Here is a 27,786-nt window from a genome sequence, read left to right as displayed (position 1 = left end):
TACCAGTCTTCCCATATCTACTCTGCCCATTTCTCTGCTGCACCCAACCGTCAAACCTTGTCAAACCCCCACTGTGAGCTCTCTGATACGCAAAGCGTCTTATTTATTACTTGTATGCACAAACAAACATAAAACTAAGGGGCTATGAAACCTGTTTAGCATATTGAGCCTCTAAGGTAATATAATTGAATGGTAAGTCATCTTCAATCCAAAATAATTAAAAATGAACTGCAAGAACACACACGTGAAATCTAGAAAGTATAAGTTGCAGATTTATTACGCCTTAGGAAGCTTAACTTAAAAACCAAACTGCATAGTAAAAAAGGTCTTCTCTTTGCTCAAGGTGGAACAAGTTTCAAAATATATAATTTTTTAAAAATTTGTTCAGGCAATACACAATCTTTTATAAAAACTGTATATTTGTCACTACTGTCACTGTATTTATAAATACAAGATTTATACAACATCCCCATTTGGAAAAAAAATTAGAACTCCTTACAAATATCTACATAAACTTCATACATACAAAACATTTATAGGAGTACTTTGTTAAAGTCAGGCTTTGTTTAATGGTTCATTTACATTGCAACAAAATACATATAAATCTATATTTTTCAGAAAATGTCTAAAAATTAGCATAATACTTTGTAGACTGGACTTTTTAAAGCATCTTTTAAAAAGGAACTTAATATGCATATTTCCTTGAGATTCAGCAGGTGAAACACATTGATATGAACGCTATATAAGAATAAATGCACACTAAGTAGCAATTAAGGCAGGGGTGAAATTAGTGGGAAGAGTCATTTCATACAGCAGATCAGAGTGACAAAATGTAACAAACACACCCAAACCTTGATGTAAAAATGTCTCATCATCCAGTTAACTAGATCCCACACAAACTAAAACAGTCTGTATTTGTGGTGCTACTTGGTCAATCATTAAAACCGTTTTCTACTAGTAGAGCACAGAGCACTGGTGCCATTAATGCTCACAAGTGCCAACTGGATTTTCTTTTTAGTCATTTCAGGTCAAAACATTCTGGAATGTGGGTTTAGGATTTTAATAGGTCCTTCTTTCATAGACAAAAGTTGTCATACCTGATCCCTTACATGAATAATTGTTTAGTTGTATCAAAGCCCTATGGAGGGCTGTTGAATTTTGTACTAGTATGAGATACAAATATTTGAAAATATGGGTTCAAGAATTTTAATGGCCTTTATACATCAATATTTCAAATAATAAAACTATATAGATTGGATGTATGGCTCTGTGTAGCCCTCACAGGTTTGGAAGAAACCAAAGAAAAGGCTAAAGAAATGCAAATTTTAACTTTTAACTATTTCATTATAGTCTGTTTCAAAATTTCTTATTGTGTGTGTATAACAACTTTTAGAACTGAAAGTTAAAATTATTTTATTAAAGTTTGTTCTCTGCCAGGTCTGCATATTTAGGTTTTCAGTCCAACATAGGCCTTCAGGTGGCATTTGCAGTTACATGGGAGGCACAGGGAAAAACGGGGTTAAACCTTACCTTGCCCTAGTACACAAATGTCTGGTAATATGAACCCCAAGTAGACGCCAATATCCATATGACATGCACAGTGCCTTCACTTGTCCATCCACCCTTAAAAGGCCAGAAGCTCACCACATTCTGTCCTGTCTTCTGGGTTCACAGTTCAGTGCACAGATTTTGATTTGCAGCCTACAATTTTCAAAGCTACCCTCATACACTGCTGTCTTGCAGCAATGGTTCAACGTCCTCGTCACTGCCATGATCTGGGTTGTTGCTCTGGACACTGCTGATGCTGTTGCTGTGCTTCCTGATACAGCTGGTTTTACTGTGCTCAGGAATGAATAAGGCAACCAAAAAAGCTAGAAGAACTGCACATGCTCCAAAGAGGAAAGGTGGACCAGGGATGATAGCTCTCTGCAACAGAATAGGCACATTAAGAGAACATGAAACTGAAATACCTTATTAAAATGTTATACAAATAAATTGGGAGGCAATAGAACATTTTTAAAAATCTGTTTAACAAATGCACATCTAACTGCTTGCTCAATTTGTATGTGCATTACAACTACAGATGGCTGAAATTCAGTGAGCCCTTCACTCCCTGAAAAAAATAAAGTTTCGTTTAGCTGAAAACTACAGTAGACCCATGAGTTATGTGAGGGTTGCGCTCCTGCGCACCCTTGAATAACTTGAATTTCACACAGGTTGGGAGCAAGCCAGGAACCAGGCAGCAGCCTGGCTCCCAGCTCCCCAGGCCTTGCAGGAGCTGGGAGAAAGAGGGGAGAAGCCATGCTGCAGCAGCCATCTGCCCGCCTTTCATGCAACCTAAGCGGTGATTAAGATTTTACTTAAGCTTCAGCTGTTTTGCCCCCAGTGAGGACAGAGGGTCACTTTCTTTTTTGATTTTGGTTTACTCTTAAGCAGCAAAGGAGAGACATCTTCAATATACTCTGTGCTTTTGACCAAGGAGTCAGCAAATGAGCATGTAACTGCATGGTCTGCACTTAACCACACTTGCATGTATTTATGTCATTTCCACAGCTCCATTTCACCTTGTTAGGCTTTGATCTACCAATCCACATAAACAGGTGGGTCAAGCCTCACCATGTTGACCAGTCTTTACCTGCTGTCAGAAAAGTTCCTCTTAGGGTTTCAAACGTATATCAGTGCACCTAATAATTCTTAGGGGAGGGTAAGGAATGGCAAGCACCAAGTTGCACATGATGAATCAGTTTTAAGAATCTGAATAGCAGGCACACATTTTTACCATGAATAACTATCGAAGGTGCCAACTGAACTTAGTTCAGTGCATTCACCCACCACCCGCCCATCCTCCCTGCTTCGGAATCTGTCTGGCGTTTTTCAGGAGCATCCGAGGCGGTTGGTCAAGGAACTGGCAGGGACCGGATAGCGCACATGGCCTGGGGTGTGCAAGGGAGCGGTGCATGTTGGCGCATGCGCGATCCAATAGAAACTGCTACAAGAATTCTGATCTGTGGCGCTGGGCGAGCCCAACATCTATTGTGGAGCACCCACAGGGACCACTCGAAGAAGTGTTAATCTCTACTCAAGTGTACTCTTCTACAGTGTTTACATTTAGAAATATGGTTGTGTAGAAGATGCTCCTCTTGTTATGATCCCGTTATAAACTATGCGCCAAAGCCTTTTCATATATGCATCATCAGATCTGTATTTTCATGTTCTGAGGAAACTGGCTATAGTTAAATTACCCTTTTAATGTCCCCATCAGCAATAAATCATATCAATGCATCAAAAAAATCACAGCTGCACAAAGTTTAATCTTATGTCAAAAGTTTAACACCACCATAACTAAAAACCGAAGCTACTGCTTTGATTCTAATCTCTATTTACTTTGATGCAGTCTTTAAAGTGTCTAATGTAATTAAGAACAAAACTAAAGCATAGGAAGAAATACAAGGAGCTCAATATTAAAATATTTGAGTCATGCAAATTTGATATTTCTGACCAAAAAACAATGCAAGGTGGCCACAAATTTACCTCATCACTAGAATCCTGCATGGCGTTCTTATCAGAACTCTGGACAGGGGCCAATTCACTGAGCTCCACATGGAAGAGAAAGAATATAAAGCCATAGAGAGCTGGTCCAAGACCATTACACAGACCTCTGATTCCAGTTATTATTCCCTGGACAACACCTGTGGAAGGAAAACATAACAAGAGTGAAGACAGCAGCCTTTTCTTCAACCATCCCATTTTTCTGTATGATAAACTGCTAAACTTCTTAATTACTGTTTAATTCTACCATATAATAAATTAACCTTGCCTTCCACATAAAAGGGTTTTAAAAAATGCCTTTAAGAAAGCTTACCTGGATTTTAGTTAGCATCCACATGGGCATAGTTTGTTCAACATATTAGTGTGCTACCAGCAACATTTTCAGTTTCGAACTTGAAGAGGTTTGAATTAGAATGCCAACATTTCCCAATTGTAATGGATGAGTTCAGCATCTATGTTTTCCCTAACTCAAATTCTTTCTACACTTATACTGAACAAAGTAGCTTACGATGGCATTTGCCTTAGCTAAAAGATACCCTTGATTATAAACAAAAAAGGACATTTCTACCTGAAAAAATACCTCTAGAAAGCTATGGACTCAGTTTTTGTTCTCTCTTAGTAACATCCTTCTGTTATCTGATCCTCCTCAGATAAATCTTATTCCTGCTCCAACTCAGGGATAGCTCAGGAATTTCTAAGTACTAAATTAATAAAGGTTTTGCCCACATATGTTGTCGTTTGACAGACACTCTTACCTATTAGCACTTTAACAAGTGTCAATATGAAGCACTGCCTATGTACAAGATGATGTGTGAGACAAAGGAAGACAATCTAAAGAAACAGACAAGGGGGGAAAAAAGATCCTTAGGTTGATGTGAGCTATTTTTAAATTAAGTGGAGACCACATTTTACTGACACCCATATTATAATATCAGGGAGATTGTGATTCCCATAAGTCACTGGAACAAAAAAACAGTAGGGAAGAATCCTTTTGTGTTTTGTGAGTACAAGTCACTTGACTTTGTTTAATTTCTGTTCAGTTTGGGGGCAGACATGCGTAATTACAACTGCTGTTTCCTCTCCACTAGGTGGCACAACTTCATTCTGAAATTACATAAAACTCTTCATTCACACAGCTTTTTAGTAACATTGAATGAACACTGTTTTCCCACCACAAGGCTCTTCCCTACTTAACTGTTTGTTTGAAAGACTATTCTTTCCCCAGTACAAGAAACCAACAAGCTGAATTGAAACTGAGTTCACGCTTAGAACAGAATCTGTGAGCTGTCAGCCTACAGAAAACAGCCAAACATATACTAATACCAGCTTTCACAACAGAAGACTGCCTCTGTCTACTGCATCCTCTCTTTAATTTTTGTCTTTCCCATTTTATCTTACTGTCCTCATTTCTTTGTTCTAATTTTAGACTGTAAACCCATCAGGGCAAGCCTATATAGTTACATTTGCCTTTAAAAAGTATCAAGACACTACAGAATACAGCTAATATTCCATCAATATTGACTGATAACTTATGTACTTTAAAGCTCATGTAGGTTCTCTTCCTCCAAAATACCATTTGAAATATACATGCATGCATACACTTCATCTGTGTCCTTACTTTACTATTTCTGCTTCCCTAAAGAGATGTTATAAAGTTTTTCTTTTATAAGTTTGAATCAAAGAGTAAATTGTGCTGCCAGTCTTTCCTTGGCATGGAGTGAAGACAAAATGTTTCTCGTGTATATATAGTAATAAATCAGACAGTAGGAAAATGGGGACTTAGCAGCTTGAAAAAAGATGGTACTGCTACACTAATGCTGCTTGTTCGTAGGCAAAGTGCTTTCAAAAACAAGTGGAGAAGAAAAACCATGCAAGTTACTGTAGCTTCCAGCATCTTTAAAGGCAATTATGTAAAGAGATGACTGCGCTGACCAGAGCAATGCTTTTCAGGAAGTAATGAAAGGCAAGTGTGCCTGATGTGACTCCATCTCTGTACATAAACACCCAGAGACAAAAGCTTTCATTCCTACTGACAAAAAGCTAATTACCTCCTTTGTCATCTTATTTGAAAAGCACAGCTAGATAGGTACTGTGGGTTTTTTAAGAAAATGGGTCCCAAGAAGAGAATTTTTCAGGAGCACAAAAAGCAATTTACTCCATTTACCTTGTTGATCTGGCTCTGCATTTCGTGAAACCAGAGCACTGATTGCTGGAAATGTAATACTTGACATTGCTGCTACAGCTCCTGCTGCCCACATCATCCTGTGTTGATTAAAAATATAATTTGAACAAAATATAAAGCAGCAATACTTAAGTACGAAAGGATTTCTCCAAACAAGCAAGAATATAAAACATTTTCAGGTTCCTCAGTTCAGGTTGTTTCTTCTACTGGTCACTAAATCATTCACCATTAAGCACCCAAAGACATACTTTTTGGAATTGCAATGCATTTACAATTGTTACTTTCTTCTCTCACAATCTGTCAAAATTGCCTCTTATAGTTCTGAGCTACAGTCAGCTCACCTAAATTAAACTGATTGAATTCAAACCAATTAAGAAGAGAGGTGAACAAAATATGATGATGCTTATCCTCCTTTTAGTTAAGGTCATACTAAGAAGCAATTTTAATTAATCTAGTGCACATGTAGGTTCAGACAGGCTCCTTGGAAATGGTTAAGGTTTATTAAATTCCATACTGATTAATTTTATTTAGTGTCCCCTCAAGTTAACAGAACAGGGTCTGAGGTGATGTTCAATATACAGGGCAGAGAACATCTGGCTTTTGAACAGCTTGACTTCTGTTCTATTTCTTCACCATCTAATTCAGTTCCAAAATTCATACAATGTTTTAACACACAACCTAAAATCTCTTTTTAGGCACTACTGCTCTTAGTAAAGAGGATCGCTGGCTCATGTAAATTGATATGGAAGGCTACAGCGGAAAAGCTGGTAGGGTATTCTTCGCTATAGCACTGAAGGAAATGGTACTCCAAGAAAGAGAAAGTTTTTTGCTTCAGTGCCATTTACTGGTACAGCAGTTTGGAAATAAGATATGAATGGACCCAAGGTGGCATCTAAAGCTAGAGGAAAAACCCATTCACACTCGTCTCAGAATAAAAAAGTGACCATTTTAAAAGGACAGTTAGCCATAACTCTAGGAAAAAGCCAATTACAGCTCAAAAATTAGGAGTCGAGCTATACACCTAAGATACACAACTAGCTTGAAGGGCATGTGTGTCATATTCTTAAAGAAGATTATATTACCACTGATGTTCAAAATACAGGGAGATTTTGAAAAGTAATTTAAAGCCTCATGACATGTGTAGTTCAAGAGATGTGCGCTTACCAAGGCTGAGATCCAAAACCATACCAGGTCAGCTGAAGCAGCTGAAAGCCAAGGCCAAGGAGGACTGTATTCTTGTTACCTATTGATCTCATCAGGATACTGAGGAACACAGTCTGTAAAAATAACGAATGGAGTCAGCTGAGTAGTATTTTAAACGTGAGATCTCTACTACAGCTTTCACATATCTGGGAAACAATCTAAGAGAAGCTCCATCATTACTGTATAAATTCCATTGACTCAATTCTGACTTGTGGCATTTTTGTAATCCATAATCCTAACATAAACCCTGGATTTGATCCTCAATTTGATGTATTGATATTATTAAAAGCATACCCACATACACTAATTACCTTTTCGAAAAGGCAGAGATTTCCTAACGTTTTTGAGTTTATTAATTTTTAAATGTTTAATATTTAACATGGAACAGTGTTTGATTTTGTTCAATACACATACCTAGCACATGCAATTTTTTACCTGTCAGTTCTCAAAATGAGAGTTCAGTTTTATAAAATCTCTTAAAAGAATCAGTATCCGAAGTAGCTGAATGAAATGAAATGAAAAAGTAGCCCTGTGTCACCTTCAAGACTAACAATATTATTTATTAGGTGATCAGCTTTCATGGGACAAACCCACTTCTTCAGTTATGGACAATACTGATAACAGAGAAAGAGAATTTAAAAAAGAACAAGAAAAAATGATGAATCAGCTAGACAGGGTGGAGGGGGAGGGGACTGGAATAAAAAGACTAAGTGTCTGTTCAGTTAAGTGGGACGCCTGCGGTCACTGTGAGTATCAAAGGTAGAGAAATTGTCCTTATAATGCCTGAGATAACAGATATCTTTAAGTCCATGGTGACAAGTATCAAACTTGAAAATAAACTCCAGATCTGAAAAAAATCTAATGAATCAGCTAGATAGTGCAGAAGGAAGTGGGGGCAAGAGGGAGAAGAAAGAAAAAGCTGAATTGGAATGTATTTTCAAGTTTGATACCTATCACTGTGGACTCAAAAGATATCAATTATCTTACACATTACAAGGACAATTTCCCCACCTTTGATACTCGCAGTGACCGCATGCATCCCACTTAACAGACACTTGCAGAGGCTTCCCCCCCGCCCTTCTCCCACCTAGCTGATTCATTTTTTTCATATCTTCGTTAAAATCTCTTATCAGTATTCTACGGAGCTGAAGAAGTGGTTCTGTCCCACGCAAACTTATCACCTAATACTCACAGAAGCAATTTCTCCTCTCTTGATGCTTGCACGTCCACATTAGCTACTAATAGGCCACATCCTCCCTGAATGATTTGATTAAATCCTATGTCATGCAAAATATCTTTGTACATGTCAAAGTTCCCAACTTTCAGAGATCAACATTTTGAAGGGCCAATTTTATCCATTTATCTTGAGCTGATGTGCATTTTAAAAATGCAAAAGTAAAAGGAATCCTTTTTTTTCCTCTCCCCCTGCCCTCCACTTGAACTTCTGTTTTGATAAATTGAGGGAAAGCAGTCAAGAAATAAGATTTGTATTGTGTTTTGAAAGCAGTTAGCTTAGTTGCCATTTTAATCTCTGGCCAAAATAAGGGTCAAAACCTTGGTCCAGCTGATGAAAGAATCCATTTTTGTGGGCTTCCACAGCTTTACTCTCAGTTCCACTGCTTCTGAAGTATACAGTTGATTACCGGAGGTCAAGGAGAGAGGTAATCTCAGGAGGAATCTGAACGAACAGATGTTCCTTTACCTGAGCAAAATCTGCTCTGAGACTTTAAAGAGTGGAAAACAGCTTCTATATGCATAACTGCAACATTTCAAAAATGACACCTTAGTAGTATTCATTTAATTGGTTATACTTATACAATTGAATAAATATATTCAAGAAACATACTGTATTAGGTTGGACTAATGTAATACAATTAGTACAAGTTTTATTAGCACAATTCCAACAGCTATGATTATGTACACATACATTCATTTTTCTTCTTTGTATATCCAAAGCATCAACCATTTCTAAAACGCTATCAGGATAACACTTACCTGAGCTATTATAGACAGAATTCCTACCACAGCTATGAATGCTGCTATGCTAGCAGGACCAAAACCTATAATCTAAAGGAACATAACAGAAAATTTGTAAAGCAAATTCTAGTTTCAGATAATTAGTTAAAACAGTTCCATAGAAAGATAACTTTTAGAAACACTGGAACACAATTACCCTAGTAAGAACTATGCACAGATATTTATAAAGATGCTTAAACATTCTTCCTAATTTTGGCAATATGTACTCCATATGATCAAGACAAAACAAAGGACAGTAAAATGTCATGATTCATTTTGGTGCAAAATTCATGTTCGTAAGAGGTACTGATAGCTCTGGAAATGAAGCTCTGGCCACATGTGACAACTCGAGCTCCTCACAAGAGACCACATCTACGGACAGAGCTGTTCATACTTCCAATGACAGTGCCAATTAGTGCCATTTGTGATGGTTGTTTTTTATGGCATGGGCACTTGTTTACTAGCAAATCAATTGAGACCACAAACTTGCCTCACACAAATCAAAGCAATTTCATAGTTAGCATCTGACCAGCTCAATCCTGGGCAAAATTAACCTGTGTCAAAACCTTATTACCACCAACTCAACACCATCCTTCCTGGTCCTAAAATCCTTACCATCTCTGACCTATTCATTGCCCTCTCTCTGCTTCTTCTCTGCCTCCAAGTCATGCTGCTTCCTCTTATCTCTCTCAGTTCCCTCTATGTCCAAGCTCCTGACCAAACTATTCCCAGTTCCTTATCAATTTGTCCTCAAACTCTGTCCTCAACCAGATCTGGCTTAATCTCTCCCACTATGGAAAGTCTAAAATTCTAAAAGAGAATAATGGTTTTTAAAAGCTCCAAGAGGCACTTTACACTGATTCGCTTAGGTCATTTAATATAGTCTCAAGAATTGCTTCACTGATTATCTTTTCCATGGACTTCTGAGGCTTGATTCTCTTCCTGCTTTGCCGACTGCTCTTATGTTACCCTCAATGGATCCTCTTGTCTTGCTGATTCCTCTGCCTCTGGACAGTTTTGTCATCTAGGATATTGCCTCTTGACATAGGGAAGGGACAGAATAAGTGGGAAGACATCTCCACTTATCATCACTCCCTATACTTCCAACATCTTTTACATCTATTACACTTTCTAATCTCTGCCTGAAAAATTTCACGTTACCTCACGGATCACCACTCCTAAGTCATTTACTCCTCTATGCAGCACAGAAGTATCAGGAAAAACACAAAATGAGTAATATTGTATCTCCTATAATTTTTCTCTACCCTGCTGGATATCAAATGCAAGAATATTTGACAATCTACTGAAAAATGCACACAATTACGTCTTCATGTTAATGGACAGCATTAGGAAAAGCCATTGAACTGATGATGCATGTTTAAGATTGCAGTTTTCTTAAGAGTATAACTGAGATGTGAACACATCAGTAATGCACTATAAGACGACAATGTGCTACTCAAAGGTTATTGATAATCAATTCCCTGATTCATCTCAACTATGCTCTCATATTTTCAGTGCTTTGGGCTTTAAAAGAAAATATGTTCTTACTGTTTTAGTTCTGAAATGTAAAGCTATGCTGAGAGGCAGGATAGAATATTCACCCACCCCAAGCAACTACGCAAAAACACCAGAATCATAAATGCATTTTAAGGAACTTACATGGACTGGCAGGGGGGGAAAGCAAGAAAGGAGGTACAATTCTAGCACAAGTTTAACCTGTTTTCATTAAAAACACTGTTATTCTAGAAGCAAATAAATATGCTATTAATTATACAAGCTTGTTCAGTATTAATACAACTAGAATTCATTAAGACCTTTCCAGCACTACTTCAGAATTAAGTCATGTACTAGAGGAGTTTTGAAAAAAGTCTTTAGACCACTAAAATTTACAAAGAAGTTTTAGCAATAGTTTTACAACAGCATCAAGAGTATTTTCCCTCAAGGAAATCTTGCTATTGTTGTATATAAACTACAGTGGTAATCCATATTTGTGTGCACATAGTGCTTGAAAGGTACAGTTCCCCAAAAGGAAAATTATATTATATGTATTCTGACATAGAACTCTGACTATGCTAACTGAAGTGTAGCTTGATAGGCTCTGAAAACCTGACATGCATTCTTTAGTGACCACCAGTTACTCACCTGGCGCAAATACAGAAAAAAGCTAGAATACTGGCCAGCCTCGGGAAGGTACGACAGAAACACAGTGATACAGATCAGGAGGACTGTAGAATCTTTTCCAACTTTCTTCAAAGACTATCAAAGTGAAGAGAAGCAAACATGAGCCAGACAGGACTATTCTGAAAGCTTCTTGTAAGAAGGGATAAGAATGGTAGTTCCATTACATTTTTCCATTACTAATGTTAAGTGAATGAAACTCTATGGAACAGTGAAAAGGCCACTATTACAGTAAAAATCAACTGAAAGCAGGATTTCATTACTAGCTGAACATGTCATAAAAGAATTTTAATTTGATTCTTACTGTTTCCTCATTTTACACTTTATTCAACAGGGAAAACATGATCAGGCTAATTAAAATCACTTTGTCCTCCTACACTAGTGTAATACTGCAACTGCTGGGGAAGGGTTTCAGACTGACAGGGAAATAGTTTTCATTAACTTTTCATATAGCCACATATGCAGGTTGGGTCTTAGCCACCCATGTTGTCCATTAAATATTAATGCAGAGTGTCCAACTGTAAACCTGAATGCTAGATAAACATACACATTATTGCTGCCTTTATGAATTACTCTGTGTTTAAGGTTTATCACAGAAACCTTACTGAAGAAACTTCTACTACTAATCAGCACAGATCCTACTTACTCTTCAGTAGGATCACAGCTTGCTATATCACAAAAGCATTATTGTATTATTTTTGCTGTGTCCATCCGTCTGTCTGTCCAAGCAAAGTTCTACCATGTCCTCCCCTCCCACAGTGTGCTGGCCCCAGCCCCCCATTGAGACAACCCCCTACCACACCATGCCAGCTCCTCCCCCAGCCAGTGCGGGGCCCAGTCCAACCCCGACAGCCCTCCTCTCCCCATCATGCCAGCCTCAGCCGCTGCCCCTACTCCACCCAGTACAGGGCCCAGCCCAGCCCAGCCCAGCAAGAGAGTTCCCCCCCCAACACTATTCCAGCCCCTCCACCACCGTGGGGCCCAGCCCAGCCCCTACTCTGGCCAGCACAGGGTCCAGCCCAGAGCACCTCCTCCTCTGAAGGATAACACCCTCTCCCCGCCCCCGCCACACACCTGACCCAGGCCCTCCCCCAACCAGTGCAGGGCCCAGCCCAGCCCAGCCAATGGAGCTCCTCCCCTGGGCAGCGCGGGGTGCAGCCTATACACTAGGGCTGTCTAGAACTGTTTCAGCCCAATTTCCACTTGCAAGTAGAGCTGCAACAGGTCCTCTAGTATTTCTTATATTTGCTTATTTTTAATAATAAAGTGCGGAAACCAAGTCCCTTTGCTGGAGTTTTTCCAAGCATGTCACTCATTTTCCAACAATGATGCACCTTCTTCAGAATAACTCCCAGCAGTGCGATTTCATTAAGAACAATTCACTTTTTAAAACAGCAGCATAAGAATTCACTTATAGAAGCCAACATCTTTACAAAAGCAAACATACAATTACTACAGAAAACTTGCAGTGTCATTTTATTGTTTCAAAGTGAGTTCACAGCAACTTAAGAATTTAAACATTTTCCTTTCCCTGTGTTAAATGAGTCTGGAGAGCAGAATGTTCCCTCAGGACTTCCCACCTCCAGACCTCCACCATACTACAAGTTTTGGTAACTGCTTTCAAATGCACAGAATATCCAACACTGTTTTCATTAGAGTTAGAGCTGCTTTGCAGAAGGAGTGTAAAGAGCAGTGTATTAGTTTAATGACTAATTTAACATTAACATTAATTATTTTTGATGTGGAAAAAAGATTTAATAACTACTTAAAATATTTATAAAAATGTATATCTTACTGCAAAGGGATCTGCTTGTTCCCATGATATAGGGGCTCCCCATGAAGCAGGTCTCATTTTTTCCGGCAGAGATTCTGGTACGGCTAATAGGATGAAACAGATATCCAGGACAGCTACAACTGTGGCCACTAGTACTACAAGGTTATCTCCTTTGCTATCAGACAGATATGCTCCAATGGCAGGACTAATTACCAAACTTGCTGCAAAGGTGGCAGAAACCTAAGTATAAAAACAATTTTATAAGTTACATGGGTTTTACTACTATAGTATACAATTAACAAAATAATGCACTTTTAAATGGCTTTGAAAATACAAGTACTTCATTTTTAAAAATGTTACAGCTGTGCAAAAAATGGGAAAAAAATGAAAATATAAAAGCTACAAAGTTCCTTTATGAAAAACAGATTTTCATTTAAAACTCCAGTTGTCCAATGGGGAAAAAGAAGATTGACGGATATTTTCCACAAAAATTCTAGTATACCTGAAAACCCAGTTTCCCTATGAAAATAACCAAGTTAGCTCTAGTCAATATGCTCAACTTAAATTGCTTTAAACTCTGAACTGAAGCATTCACATTTTAGGATAACTGCTAGACAAAAAATACATTGCATAAGGCCTTATCTACACTAAAACTTGAAGATCTGAAGTAAAAAGAGTAGAAATGCATCACTTTAAACGCAAGTACAAAACAAGACTCAAGCAATTTTATCATTTTACAAAAATCTGTTAATGGCTGATAGCAACTAGCGGTGCAGATACACCAGTACTAGAAGATGCGTGTCAATTTCTCAGGGCAGGCACACCCTAACTTATAAACTGATACATACTGATTCAAAGGATTGACAAAGCTCACGATTTTAGGCTCTCAATATATTTATGATAAATGTTGCGGTTTTCTTATGTCAGTTAAGGTTGTAGCTCCCAATCTTTTCACTACAGGTTGAACCTCACTCGTCCGGCATCCTCAGGACCTGACCGGTGCTGGACAAGAAAATCTGCCAGACCACAGGTCAATATTTTCTAGCGCATTACCAACACTTCCACTGCTTACAGGGCTCCTAGAAGACATTTAGAGGTAAATTACAGCTAAACAACAGCACAGAGCCAGGACTAGTAGCTGCAAACAAACTTTATGGGACCATGGGAAACGTGTCCAGCTAACTAAAATCATGATGGATTATGCTGACAGATGAGAGAGTTCCAAATTAGAGAGATTTAATCTGCAGTGCAGACCCCCAATCATGCCCCCCTGCAACCTCAAACTATTCAAGGACCACCAGCAAATCCTATTCTATTTTCTGTGATAATTTTTACTTATCCGTCTCCTCAAGGACCCCCCTACCATATCTTCATGGACTCAAGGTTGGGAACCACTGAATTAAGGGATTTCTTCCGATTAGAAGCTGCAAGTTATGATATTTAACACCGTGCTTCTTACTCTGTGGCAAACTGAACCCACAGCAAAACCCCTTTATTTCTGTGACAAATTGGTAATTCTTTAGCAGGTACAAAATTTTTCAAAAATGAAGTTTTCCTTCAATAAAACAGGCTTATTGCGGCTGTATGGGTCACTACTGGGTACTGACACCTGCTCACCAGTGTCCCCCCAGTGGGGGCTGCCAGTGGGGTTTTGCGCCCTGCCCCACCCATGGGAACTGGAGGCCATACCTGCTCCTCTTCTCATACAAAAAAAGCATTAAAATAAAATATGAAAATGAATACGGCTAGTGTTATGTTACCATACAATCTGGAGTACACAAACTGAAGCATTGTGTAATTGACTAACATAACTGTAAAAGCTGTGGTGGAGGGGGAAGATGAAGAGCAGAAAGTTTTGACAGCTGGGCACTCAGGAATACAATGTACAATCGTCATCATTATTAAGAATGGTTATAGTTATAACCATAAGGACTAGAAACTTAATTTTACATATATTCTGAAGCTACAGGACCATAAACACATTATTAGGAACAACTATGATGAATTCTAAGATTGATTTTAAAAAGGCACAATCCTTACTGGAACAATTTCTCATCCTAGATCCTATTCCTTTCCAGAAATTTGTATTGAGAAATTCCAAGAGGTTTTATTTTATTAAAAGTCTAAGAAAGGAAAATGATGCTGCACTTAATTAGGTTACAAACCACAAATGGTGATTTATAACCTATCCTTTAAATCAGCTTCGGTACCCAATGACCGGAAGACAGCTAATATAACGCCAATATTTAAAAAGGGCTCTAGAGGAGACCCTGGCAATTACAGATGGGTAAGTATAATGTCAGTACCAGGGAAATTAGTAGAAACAAACAGCAAAGAATAAAATTGTCAGACATGTAGAAGAACATGGTTTGCTGGGCAAAAGTCAGCATGGTTTCTGTAGAGGGAAGTCGTGTCTTACAAACCTATTAGAGTTCTTTGAAGGGGTTAACAAACATGCAGACAGGGGGGATCCAGTGGACATAATATACTTAGATTTCCAGAAAGCCTGTGACAAAGTCCCTCACCAAAGGCTCTTATGTAAATCAGGTGGTCATGGGATAGGAGGAAAGATCCTTTCATGGACTGGAAACTGGTTAAAAGACACGAAACAAAGGGTTGGAATAAATGGTACATTTTCACAATGGAGGGGGGTAACTAGTGGTGTTCCCCAAGGGTCAGTCCTGGGACCAATCTTGTTCAACTTGTTCATCAATGATCTAGAAAAAGGGGTAAGCAGTGAGGTGGCAAAGTTTGCAGATGATACCAAGCTGTTCAGGCTAGTCAAAACCAACGTAGATTGTGAAGAACTTCAAAAAGATCTCAGCAAACTGAGTGATTGGGCAGAAAAATGGCAAATGAAATTTAATGTGGGTAAGTGTAAGGTAATGCACATTGGGAAAAATAATCCCAATTACACATACAATGTGATGGGGCAAATTTAGCTACAACAGATCAGGAAAGGGATCTTGGAATTATAGTGGATAGTTCTCTGAAAACATTCACGCAGTGTGCAGTGGCAGTCAGTAAAGCAAATAGGATGTTAGGAATTATTAAAAAAGGGATAGAAAATAAGACGAAGAATATCATACTTCCCCTATATAAAACTATGGTGTGCCCACATCTTGAGTACTGCATGCAGATGTGGTCTTCTCACCTCAAAAAAGATATACTGGCGTTAGAAAAAGTTCAGAAAAGGGCAACTAAAATGATTACGGGTTTGGAAAGGGTCCCATCTGAGGAGAGGCTAGAGAGACTGGGACTTTTCAGTCTAGAAAAGAGGAGATTGAGGGGTGATATGATAGAGGTATATAAAATCATGAATGGTGTGGAGAAAGTGAATACAGAAAAGTTATTTACTTGTTCCCATAATATAAGAACTAAAGGACACCAAATGAAATTAATGGGTAGTAGGTTCAAAACTAATAGAAAATTTTTCTTCACACAGCGCACAGTCAACCCGTGGAACTCCTTGCCAGAGGAGGCTGTGAAGGCCAGCACTCTAACAGAGTTTAAAATAGAGCTTGATACATTTTTGGAGGTTAGGTCCATCAATGGCTATTAGTCAAGGGTAAAGTATGGTGTTCCCAGCCTTTAGTCAAAGGGTGGAGACAGATGGCAGGAGACAAATCACTAGATCATTGTCTTCGGTTCACCTCCTCTGGGGCACCTGGCACTGGCCACTGTTGGCAGACAGCATACTGGGCTGGATGGACCTTTGGTCTGACCCAGTATGGACGTTCTTATGTACTTAACGATACTGCATCATTTGCACAATTCTAATTGCAATAGTCTGTTAACTATTAATAATAAATCGAGCCATTAACCCTCTAGTCTACTGGCTACTGTTTAGACCTCCCTAATCTGGCACGTTTGGACCAGATTGGTCCCAAATGAGGGAATGTGTCATACCAAGGGTGGTCCCCTTCTGCAGGTCCCCCAGCACTTCCAGCCCCAGCCAACATCCTGCCACTGGCTGCTGGTGGGCTGATCCAACCTTGGTTTCCAGCCCTTGCTGGCCTACCCCCTGGCCTGCTGGGAGCTGCTGCTGCTCCCTAGCTCCAGCAACAACTCCTCCACCACTATTATCATCTCCTCCGCCCACACCACCAACACGGCTCCCTGGCCACTGCCGAGCCCCACTCTGGGCTGCTGGGCTCTCTGGTCCAGCAGCCTCCATAGTCCTGTTGGACCACAGATGTTGCCACACCAGAAAAGTACTGGATTTCAAAAGGTGCAGCCTCAAACATGGAAGACGAGACTAGAAAGACATCTATGCTGAGTTCACATCTAAATCTTGTCTTTCCATCAGACAGACAGATGGACAGAAGCATTTTTATTCCCAAGACTTCCCATTGTGTCTTTCTAGCTGATCTTGTAACAGCTAAAAAGTAAGAGAATATGGTACAACATGCCAGCAACTAGAGTCTTGAACAAATATCTTTGAAACAGACCCTATTACTGAAGGGATGAAGGAAGAAAAGATTAAGTTTCAAGGTCCATTACTATGCACCTCCTATCTTGAACTATGCAAGTATATGTCTACAGTGGTGTACTGTACACTAAAAGAAATTAGACAAATTTTCTCTATTCAGATTCAACTGACAAAGGAGCTGCTTCCAAGTAGCCACAATACTCCAAATTTTAGTTGCCCAGAAAAGGCTATGGCAAATAAGTATTAAGTGGCTTCTTGTTATTTGAGGAAGATAATTACAACAGCTATGGCAAAGAGCTATACCAGCTAACCCCATCTTTAAGAGCACTTACGATGTAGAGATGCAAATAACTGAAGAGAGGTCTCTACCTGCCAAATATATCGAGCTCCAATTGTTTACATTCATTTCAGTAAACTATAACATAATTTATCTGTACAGTTGAATTTCTTGTTCAAGCCATGCACTCTGACCCAATGTCCAAACCACTCAATAGTAGCAGAAATGTTGATACATACTTCAAAATTTGTGCCAAAAATACTCAGAATGCCAATGAGTTACTATGGCCAAAGAATTCAGCAGCAGCTGTTCACTTTCAAGAGCTGCACACTGTTAGCCAGACAAGAGGGACTGTTTGATCAGGTGGCCTCAGAAGAGATTCTTTATGAAAAGAAAAAACAGGAAAGTAATTTGTTTACAAAGATTGAGGCTTTGTCTAAAAGTGGCAGATGTAAAACAGTCAGTTACAGTGGTGCTCACAGAAATCAGCAGTAAAACTGCTGTTGTGTCTCCACACTGTCAGCAGACTAGCATGACTGCATTTGAGACACTTCCAATGGCATTTGGAGCAGGGCACTCTGGGCAGCTACCCCAGAGCATTTCTCCTTTATCACTGAGGCTTGTGAGAAGGGTCGCGAGGTATCCTGGGCCCCGTGGTGCATCACTTAGCATCCAGCAAACCCCGTGCTTCTGTCCCACTTTTGGTGCTATTTTTCAAACAGCTGTAGTGCTGCATATGCTGTCACCTCAGTTGTCAGGAATGGATCCTGCTGTTCTGAAAAAATGCGGGTAGGTCTCACTAATACGTCAAGTTATTCCTTAAGTGCAAAGTCAGAAGTCAGACACTGAGCCTGCCACACACCAGACATATGATACAAGATACCTTGTGGCATACATGGGAGTGCTGACCACAGTGGAACGGGGTTTTGGGCATGGGAAACAAGCACTGAGTGAAGGGATAATGTTGTCATACAAGTTTGGGATGATGAGCACAGGCTGCACTTTCCTCTGTGGAAAGCCACCTCCACAGAACTGTGTGATGAGCTTGCCCTCCAACCGGCAGCGCAAGGACACAAGAACGAGAGCTGTCCCGCCAGTGTGGAAGCTGGCTACTCGAGACAGCTCTCAGTAGGTCACTATCAGTTTGGCGTGGGAAAGCTGACCATTGGACTTGTGTTGACAGATTAATGCAGGGCCATAAATTGCATCTTGCTTTGAATGACCATGATTCTGGGCAACACAAGGGACACTGTGGATGGCTTTGCACGTATGGGCTTCCCTAACAGTGGAGGGAGAATAAGTTGCATACCTATTCTAGTCGTAGCACCAGACCACCGAGCCTCTGAGTACATTAACAGGAAGGGGTATTTCTCACTGGTTCTCCAGGCGCTTGTGAATCACTGTGGGCATTTCACAAACATTAAAGGTAGGCTGGCGTGGCATCTTTCAAAACACTGACCTGTTCAGGAAGCTGCAAGTGGGGGGCATTCTTCCCAGACCAGAAGGTAACTGTGGGAGAAGTCAAAATGCCCACTGTGATCCTGGGAGAGACTGCTTAAATCAAGGAGGACGACACCTTAATGCCCTGGCCCATGAACCCATACACTAGGGGACTTGACAACAGCAAGGAGTGGTTCAACAACAGGCCAAGCATGTGCAGAATGATGGTGGAGTGTTGTTTTAGCTGTTTAAAAGCCTGCTGGCAATGTTTGTACAGGAAGCTGGACCTGGCCAATGATAACATCAAAAGGATTATAGCTGTGTGCTGTACTCTCCATTATATTTGTGAAGAGAAGGGTGAAAGCTTCATTCAGGACTGGACCACTGAGGCTTAGTGTCCAGGGACTCAGTTGGAACGGCATGTGACCAGGGCTATTAGAGCAGAACAGAACAGAAAACGGCCATAAGGATCAGGGAAGCCTTAAGGCAGAAATTTGATGCTGAATGCTAGTAATATTTGTTGCCAAGTACATGAATGCAGTGGATGCAATGTTGGGGGGGGGGGGCGGGGGCTGGGGTTGCTCTGCTTGGTCTCTATGATGCACCTCGTACAATAGTGCCTGTTGCTTTGCTGGGCTGGGCTTGCTTATTTTTGTTCATTGGAATAAAGAGTGCTTTCAAACCCAAGAATTTCACATATTAAAACCAACAGAACACACATGGAGCATGACACATACATCGTCAGGGGTGGGAAAGGAGGCCATGGCACTTTTACAGATTTGTTAACTCTGGGTGTTATGTGCAACCATGCTGTCTGATGAGCTGTGCAATGGGTGCTGGAGTTCAGTGCGGCTGGACTGCACAGGCACAGGAGCATAAAGCACTGGCTGCCTACAGGGCTTCTGCAGGGCTTGACAGTGAAGGAGCAAGTGTGGGATTCAGTGGGTGCCAAATAGGGACAGAATGGTGGCCTGTTAGTGTCGGGGGAAGGGCACGCATGGGAAACAGTTTTGGGAAACTAGGGCTACGTCTACACTAGCCATTTCGAAGTTTGGGGCTAGTGTAGACGTAGCCCTAGTTTCCCAAAACTGTTTCCCATGCGTGCCCTTCCCCATCATGGTAATAAGGGGACTTCGAAGTAGGCGGGGTCCTTTTGAAAAGAAGCCCCGTCGGGACAAGCCGCGCGGCGGCGAGGCACGTCAATTTCAAAGTGCCGTGGCCGCCCGCATGCTAGTGAAGCGCTTCATTAGTAAACTTCGAAATGGCCATTTGCATGGCCATTTTGAAGTTTGGGGCTAGTGTAGACACGGCCCAGCTGTGGGAGGGAGGGGACAGTCGCAGAGCTGTGCCAACTGTGGTGCTAGCAGCACCTGGAGTGTGTCAGCTTGACACTGCAAAATGGTTAAGAGAGAACCCATGGCTTCATTCCAACACTCAGCATTCTTCTTCCATTTCCTCATCTCACTGTCTCTCCATTCCTTCAATTTTCTTTTCAGCAGCAGCCTATAGCATAACTTAGCATATCAAGTCATCTTACTTCTCTGAGGCTGCTTCCTTACCCTATGCAGGCATTCAGAAAGCAGTAACAAGGAAGGCTGGGATCCCAAGGTTAAATATGTGAAGATAAAATGTTACATTTGGCAGAGGAGCCACTGTTAACACATGACAAGACCAAAGATACTACCCAATTTAAACACCAGCACTGCTCACATATCAATGATTGACGGGCTGTCCCAGGGTGAGCACACATAAGACACTCAAAATGGTGAGTCACCAACTGGAGCACAGGAATTTATCGGGTCAGTGTCTTACTGTAGTCTGGGGAGAGCACTACAGGTGTTATGCTTGTAAGAAGCACACAGGAAAAAAGACTAAGTGCTATTTTTATCGAGAATACAAATTAAGGACATATGCATTCATTTGCAGACATGCACCCCAGTACCGCCAATGACTGAGGCACATTGGCCTATATTCTAGCAACATGGATGCACTGGGGGGTGGTCTATCACAAGTAATAGCTACACATTTTCCACAGGCTTTCATCCTGCAAAGCATTTCACTGCTTGGGGTGAGCAGGAAAGTAAGGGAGAGTCTCTTAAATCAATCCCAGGTTCCATCCAGGCCCATATGCAGTTTGCCCTTCGTGGAGTGATGGGGTCCTGCTAACATACACACTTACGGCACAGTGATGAGGGAAAGCTACCCTTAATACAAAAGTGAAGACAGCAGTTCTACCGAGAAACGTGTGTAGGCAGATTGCCCAACAGCTTCATGACTGTTCTAATGAGATTTATGAGGCCAATTGCTGTGGAGTGAAAGATTCCATCAACACATTACTGGTCATCTGACTAGCTCCGTGTTGGTACTAGAACCGCACAGGCCCAAAGTCTGCTTTTTGCAACCCCTTCCTTTCCCCGCCCCCAGCAACTCACTTGAGTGCTTCCAGAAAGCAGATTATTTGCTGATAATTGGCTGTTTGTTTTTCCTTAACCACCAACTGATGTGACCAGATAGCCTCCACAGGTGTAGAAAAGAGCTCCTGACTGCATGCACCTGTGGGTGCAGAGCCATTCTCTGGCTCCTCCCCTCCTCCTTGGCACTCTCGGCCAGGATTTCCTTCTTCTGGCTCAGTCCACTCTGGCATGGCCCTTAAGGCCACGAAGTAGCCACAGGCATCTTCGTAGTGGACCTGGGGTCACACCCATCTATCTCATCCAGCTCTTTATGGAACCAGCAGGTGGCAGGCATAGCACTGGAGCAGCAGTTTGCCTCTCACACCTTATGGTAGGCATTGTGCAGCTACTTCACTTTGACCACACGCTGCAGTCTGTCCTGGTCACAGCCCCTTTCAGCCCATGCATCCTGAGATCAGCCCAGAGATCATAAATCCTCTGGCTGATGCACAGCTGGGACTGGGCAGTGCACTACAACTGCAGAACTAGTGCACACTATGAGCCTTGCCGGTGTGGGCACCTTGGGAGTTACAGCGCTATGAGCTGATTCACTGTGCTGTAACTTGCCAGTGCACATTTGGCATTAGGAAACACGCTTTGGAGGACAACGCATAAGCTACAAAGGAAGTCTCTCAGGTAGGTCATTCTAATAGGTTACAGACAGACACATTACAAGCTGCTGTTTCATGTGAATATGGACTTTTTAAACCAATCACTGTGCTACCTTGTCTCAGAGAAAGGCTGACGCTGCTTTCAAAAACAGACTCAATAGTCTGAAATAGCTATTTGACAGATGGGAAAAAAAAACTATGCAGTCTATGGAAAGGCATTTCTGTATCTACTTACAATCTCTAATTCCCTGACAGCTCAATTAGCCAAAGAAGACTCTGAACTTACCTTGCACCACCTCCGTGCCTGAAATAATTTTTTTTAAAAATACATGCACAATGAATTCTGAACAAAGGCAAGGAAGGCAGGCGAACTTTCTTCTTTTAACCATCAAGATTCTGTTAACAGCGGAAATTACTAAAACACTTCTCATAAATTTGTGGCTCTGCCATACAGCAGCACCAAATCAAACAAAAGCAACTATTTACCTCAACCAGCAGACAAAAAAGATGGGCGGTGAGGAGAAATCAAGAAGAGCCACCCATCCTGCTACTAAACCTCAAACAAATGGCTTTACAGCCTTCTAAGAAAATAATCAAATTCAGGCTACAGACCAAAGTTGGAGCAAGTTACACAATTACAGGACACTAAGTAACACCATTTGGACAGCATTCTTTCTTTTTAAAGAACAAAAGCTGGAGTCCATCCACTGACTGCAGCTGAAGCAATGTCATGTCATTAAACTCTTGACCACTTCAAAAATAACCAGTCAGTTCAGAAGGGAGACTGAATCAATGCACCCTTCCTTCCTTTCCAAAAATAAGGCAAAACTCACTCATTGGCTCAAGTAGCACATGATGTTATCCTAAGCAAGATACTTATTATGGAGCTCAATGAAAGATGCCGGTATCATCACAAAGAAATGGAAGGAAGGAAGGAAATTTACCGTCAGAAAACAGGATACTGGGCTTGATGGACCTATGGTCAGACACAGCATGGCTGTTCTTATTTTCTAAATAGGTTATGCTCCTGCTTAAGCCACTAGGAACGGCCCACTGAAAGCTGGATCAGGCTGAAGATTCTTGGCATAGGCAGTTGCCTAAATGCATAAGAGGAAGCCTACTCTTGGATGCCAAAGCTCCCTTTACACCAGGGAAAAGGATAAACCTCATTAGTCCAGGTTAAAAATAGAAAAGACAGTTCTCACTACATGATGCAAACAGTAAGAATTAAGTTTACAGGAAGAAAGAAAAATATTTCTTTTACAGAATCAATATGGATACCCCATGGTTGTGTTAGCCTGAAAAAGATCACTGAAGGAATGGGGCTTAAGTAACTTTTACACATTGTGTTCATGCATTAAATTCCTTTCACACACTTCCCAGAAAATGCTTCATTAAAGCAAAGTTAAATTTAAGCAGTCATTTAACTAATTAAAGGGTAAAAAATCTCTCTAGGAATGTTGTACTTAGTAAAAAAAAAAAAAAAAAAAAAAAAAAAAAATTTGCCAAGAAATTCACCATGTTAACCTTTCAAGCGTTAGCTTTGTTTAAGACTTAAAACTTTTTCCATTCAGACATTCAGGTTTCAGGAGCTTGCAGCTTTGTGGTCTGTGGATCTAAACAGACACGAAATCACAGGGACCCAATTGCACCCTCAGTATTTTCGCATCTGGTGCAAATTAAACTTAAACTGCACTACGATTAGAAAGACCTGATCTAACCTGGCCCATACGAGATTACTACAAAGCCATAGGTACCTGAAGTAAATAGTCGATTAGAGCACTGCTTCTCCTTCAACCCTAGAAGCATCTCTAAACAATTGTGGCCTCTTCTCTGGTGCTCAGTAACTCACGTGACAGCTGCCCTCTCCATTGCACAGGTGGAAAGGGGCTGCCTGATTCAAATATTTCAGTTTTTACTTCAGAAGGCAACACATTTTCAATGTATAATTTAACACAAGTTTCCTTCTTTCTCAAGGGCCAGAATTTAAAGACAAGGGCCTCAAGTTAGAAATCACATCTCTAGTGATAATAATGTAGTGTGCAAGAATTTACATTTTTATATACATCTTACCAGTCCGTAGGCAGTACTTCTCTCATGTTCTTGTGTTATGTCAGCTACATAGGCAAATATTACAGAGAAGGTAACAGAAAAGATTCCAGATACTGAAATCATTGCGAAGTACCACCTAAAACATCAGAAGGAGAATTAGAAAATACTCCAATTTATCACACTGTTTGAAACATTAATATTTACTCTAAAACTTAATATAAATTTAAAATTCAACTATCCACAAAGTTAATCAATCTGTAGATTAAACTGTAAAAATCACTGTCAGTTATCAAATATCAATAACAAAAGCATCTGCTTTTTTTTCCCCCCTTGAGAATCATGAGAAGAAACTCCCAATTTCCGACTAGCCTCTAATCAATACTTCAGCAGCCACAGACCACAGCACCCCTCAGGCCCCGCCAAAAGCATTTTCGGGAGCTTGCTGTTTATTGTAGACACCTTCTGGTTTTACATTTTGGTTATAAAATCTTTTTGCTAATATCTGCTATCTGTCTTTATGCTTTGACCCTTTCAGAAACATGGGGGTAGGGTCTAGTTGAGAGTCCTGTTCATGTTGTAAGTTTAGTGTATGTTATTTCCCTGACATCAACTGTGTTGGCATTACCTGTGTAGTGGAGGGGGAAGTCAATAATTTTTTCCTAGACTTCTCCTATCCTCTTCCTTCTAACTTTACGATACAGTCTGGGCTCCTGTATTATTTTTCAGGGATCACATGCAATGATGAGAGGTGGGACACGCAGTGGGTGACCAGTTGAAAATATAGTCATTGCATCCATGGTGGCAATATAATGTGGAGGGAAGCCAAAAATTATTTTTTCCTAAACTTTTCTATTCTTTTTCTTCTAACTGTGAAGGTTCTTGTACTATTTCCAGGGATCAGATGCAATCACAAATAGAGGGACACTCAGTGGATGGCCAGTTTAGAGTTCAGCTGCAGAAGAAAGATTTGTCAACTTTTTTGCTGTCTGTGTGGCTGCCCTACTTTTCTTTCCTTTCAACAGGAAAAACGGATGTTTGCTTACCACAGGAGGGGAAATGAGGAAAATGCAATGTGGGAAGATTATGTCAAAGACCAGCAAGCATACCCAGAATGCGACAAGGATGAGAAAACTGTGGGATAGGTTCCCACAATGCACTATTGCAACAGTCAATGTTAGCCAATGTGTGTGTGGCAGCAATGACAACTTCGTGAGGAGAACGTGGGAAGTGAGAAGATGGTCAAATTTGAACTTATACATTCCAGAATTACAAATTCAATATTAATACATTCAAATTTATCTCATAGGGTAGATGCAGCCTTAATCAGCTTACAGGAAAATCTGCTTCTTCAACAACACTATGCATAAAATCAATGTTTAGAATATGAACAAAGATTATTAAATCACATCTTAAGGAAAATATTTTCTTTTTGCCTAGTTATCCTTATTTTCCAAACATCAATTTGCCTTCAGTTGAGTTCACCACAACCCCATACTGTACCACTTACCATGGACTTATCCTCATTAATGGTATTGGGACACAAGTGAAGAAAACTGTAACAAGAAGAAACGACTTTCTTCCCCACACATCAGATAGAGCACCTATTAATGGAGCACTCAAAAAGGATAAAAAACCCTATAGAAGAAAAGAAAGTGATTTAAATGCATTTTGAAGTTTGTTTCTTTTTTAAAAAACAGTTTACATGGAACTGAGTTCATTTGTGCTTTGATTCTTTGATGATGTAGGATAAGGAAACTTTGGAGCAAATCAAGGTTTTAGGTTTTATTTAAATTATAAAACAGGATTATAAACCTATAGCTAAAAACCTACATGAAAATAAAGCTTATTACAGCTACAGGGCACTTATAAAACACTCTTCTTCCACTAACTTTCTGACCAACTCAGTTATCCTATTCTTTGCATGACTGTAACAAGGTGGTATAGGTTTCTTTTCCCGCATCATGGAACTTGTTAGGCAATGGAACAGTTTTTCCCCTAGTTTAGTACCAATGTTTATTATTTGCTGCGTACTGAAACCCTGCAGCTATTTCAGATTAATTGATACCCTAGCTAGGATGCCTTCACTTTATCCACAAATGGGTAAAGTATCCCTTTTTTGTCTATTTTCCCTCAAACCTTTGCCTTAGAAGAAAATAGTTTCAACCATTTTCAGTCTGAAAGGGAAGCTGGACAACGTTTTTCACAAAAAGACTACATTACTCACAGGCTAAACCAAGAAGAAGTGAACATTCACAAAGCAGGTGGCAGTCACCCATCTTCTTCCCACAGACCAACTAGTAATTTAGCTAACTATACTAGACCGTTAGTGTGAATTTACTGGTCAGCAGTGTTCTAGCTGGTCTGCAAGGTGTGGTGCATGCTTGGCACCGCAGCCAGCAGTGTCAGGATCAGCTAGCTCTTCCCACTGTGGGAGGGTGAAAAGTGAAAAGTTGTAGGCTGATGATAATCCATGTCCACACAAGTCAACCCCACCTCCTAGTGGTGCAGACTAGCAACTACTTCCATAAGGAGGCAGGCTAATGGGGCTCTGGCCACCTAGAGAGGGATGGGCAGATTTCAAACCTCGCAGAGCCCAAGACATACCTCAGGCGCCCCAACGACCTCAATCAAGGGACTGATGATGATGATGATGATGAACGTTCTAGCTAATCTCTTCCAACTGCGTGTGAATCTTCTTCCATCCATGTGCAGAATTTTTATGTGTACCCAATGCATGTGTGAATGTGCATCACCAGTAGAAAAAAAAAAAAGACTTGGCTACTGGCATAGTGCCAATCAGCTGGATGGCATCTGAATCTCTTCAGAGGGGCCACACAAGTGCACAGCTTACAGGGAACATTCTGAGATACTCTAAAATAGGGATAGGCAAAATATGGCCACCAAACCACCAGATCCATCCCGTCACCATCCTGCAGCCCAGATGCAGCCAAGGGCAGGCTCCGGGCCTGCCATACCCCTGTATGATGCTCAAAGTGGCTGACTGTAGGGGCCATGCACATTTCTGCATGCTGGGATGTATGTACGCCTTCACATACTGCCCCGGCCCCAGCACAATCTCTCAGCTCCTGCTGGCTGAAAACTGGCCAATGAAAGCTGCCTCGACTGTGCTTGCAGTGGACACAACAAGTGGATGCTCCCCTCACCCCCAGGTGCGAAGAGAGCACATGGCCCTTGCAGCCGGCTGCTTCAAGCCACGTTCGGGGCAGAGCAGGTAGGAAGCCTTCCTGAAGGTTCCACTGGGCTGCTGGCCAGAAGCCACCTAAAGTAAGCACCTCCTGGCCAGAGGCTGCACCTGGTGCTCTATGCTTTTCCTGTGCCTAACTCCCTGACCCAGGTAACATACCAAACCCCCTGCACCCCTCTCCCAAATCACAATCCCCTCGTAAACCCTGAAACCAATACCATGGCCCACGTCACAATCCCCTCCTTTGCCCAAACTCCCTCCCATACTCCATCTCCTCTCAAACCCTAATCCTTTACCTGAGCTCCCTTCTGCACCCAACCTGCATCCCAGACTCTGCACCTCCTCCATTAATATTATGGAATGCATCTGCCCTTGGCTGCTTACCAAATTCTTGGACAGCCCCCCCCCCAATCA

General features: G+C 40.9%; 1 protein-coding gene across 1 annotated transcript in view; it reads right to left on the bottom strand.

The window, feature by feature from the left end:
• Positions 1-214: 214 nt before the first annotated feature.
• Positions 215-27,786, bottom strand: part of MFSD14B (major facilitator superfamily domain containing 14B) — a 59,952-nt gene continuing 32,380 nt past the window's right edge. The window contains exons 4-12 of the mRNA XM_074995094.1: positions 25,675-25,802; positions 24,189-24,303; positions 12,924-13,142; positions 11,093-11,206; positions 8,930-9,001; positions 6,896-7,008; positions 5,714-5,811; positions 3,532-3,689; positions 215-1,926 (exon numbers count right to left, since the gene is read on the bottom strand). Of these exons, the coding sequence (XP_074851195.1) occupies positions 1,723-1,926; positions 3,532-3,689; positions 5,714-5,811; positions 6,896-7,008; positions 8,930-9,001; positions 11,093-11,206; positions 12,924-13,142; positions 24,189-24,303; positions 25,675-25,802 (1,221 nt within the window). The 3' untranslated portion in view covers positions 215-1,722. The remainder of the gene's footprint in view (positions 1,927-3,531; positions 3,690-5,713; positions 5,812-6,895; positions 7,009-8,929; positions 9,002-11,092; positions 11,207-12,923; positions 13,143-24,188; positions 24,304-25,674; positions 25,803-27,786) is intronic.

This window comes from Carettochelys insculpta, chromosome 5 (assembly GCF_033958435.1).
Source record: "Carettochelys insculpta isolate YL-2023 chromosome 5, ASM3395843v1, whole genome shotgun sequence".
Classification (NCBI taxonomy): Eukaryota; Metazoa; Chordata; order Testudines; family Carettochelyidae; genus Carettochelys; species Carettochelys insculpta.
The sequence above is the reverse complement of the archived record's forward strand: the minus strand, read 5'-3'. Positions and strand labels throughout refer to the sequence as shown.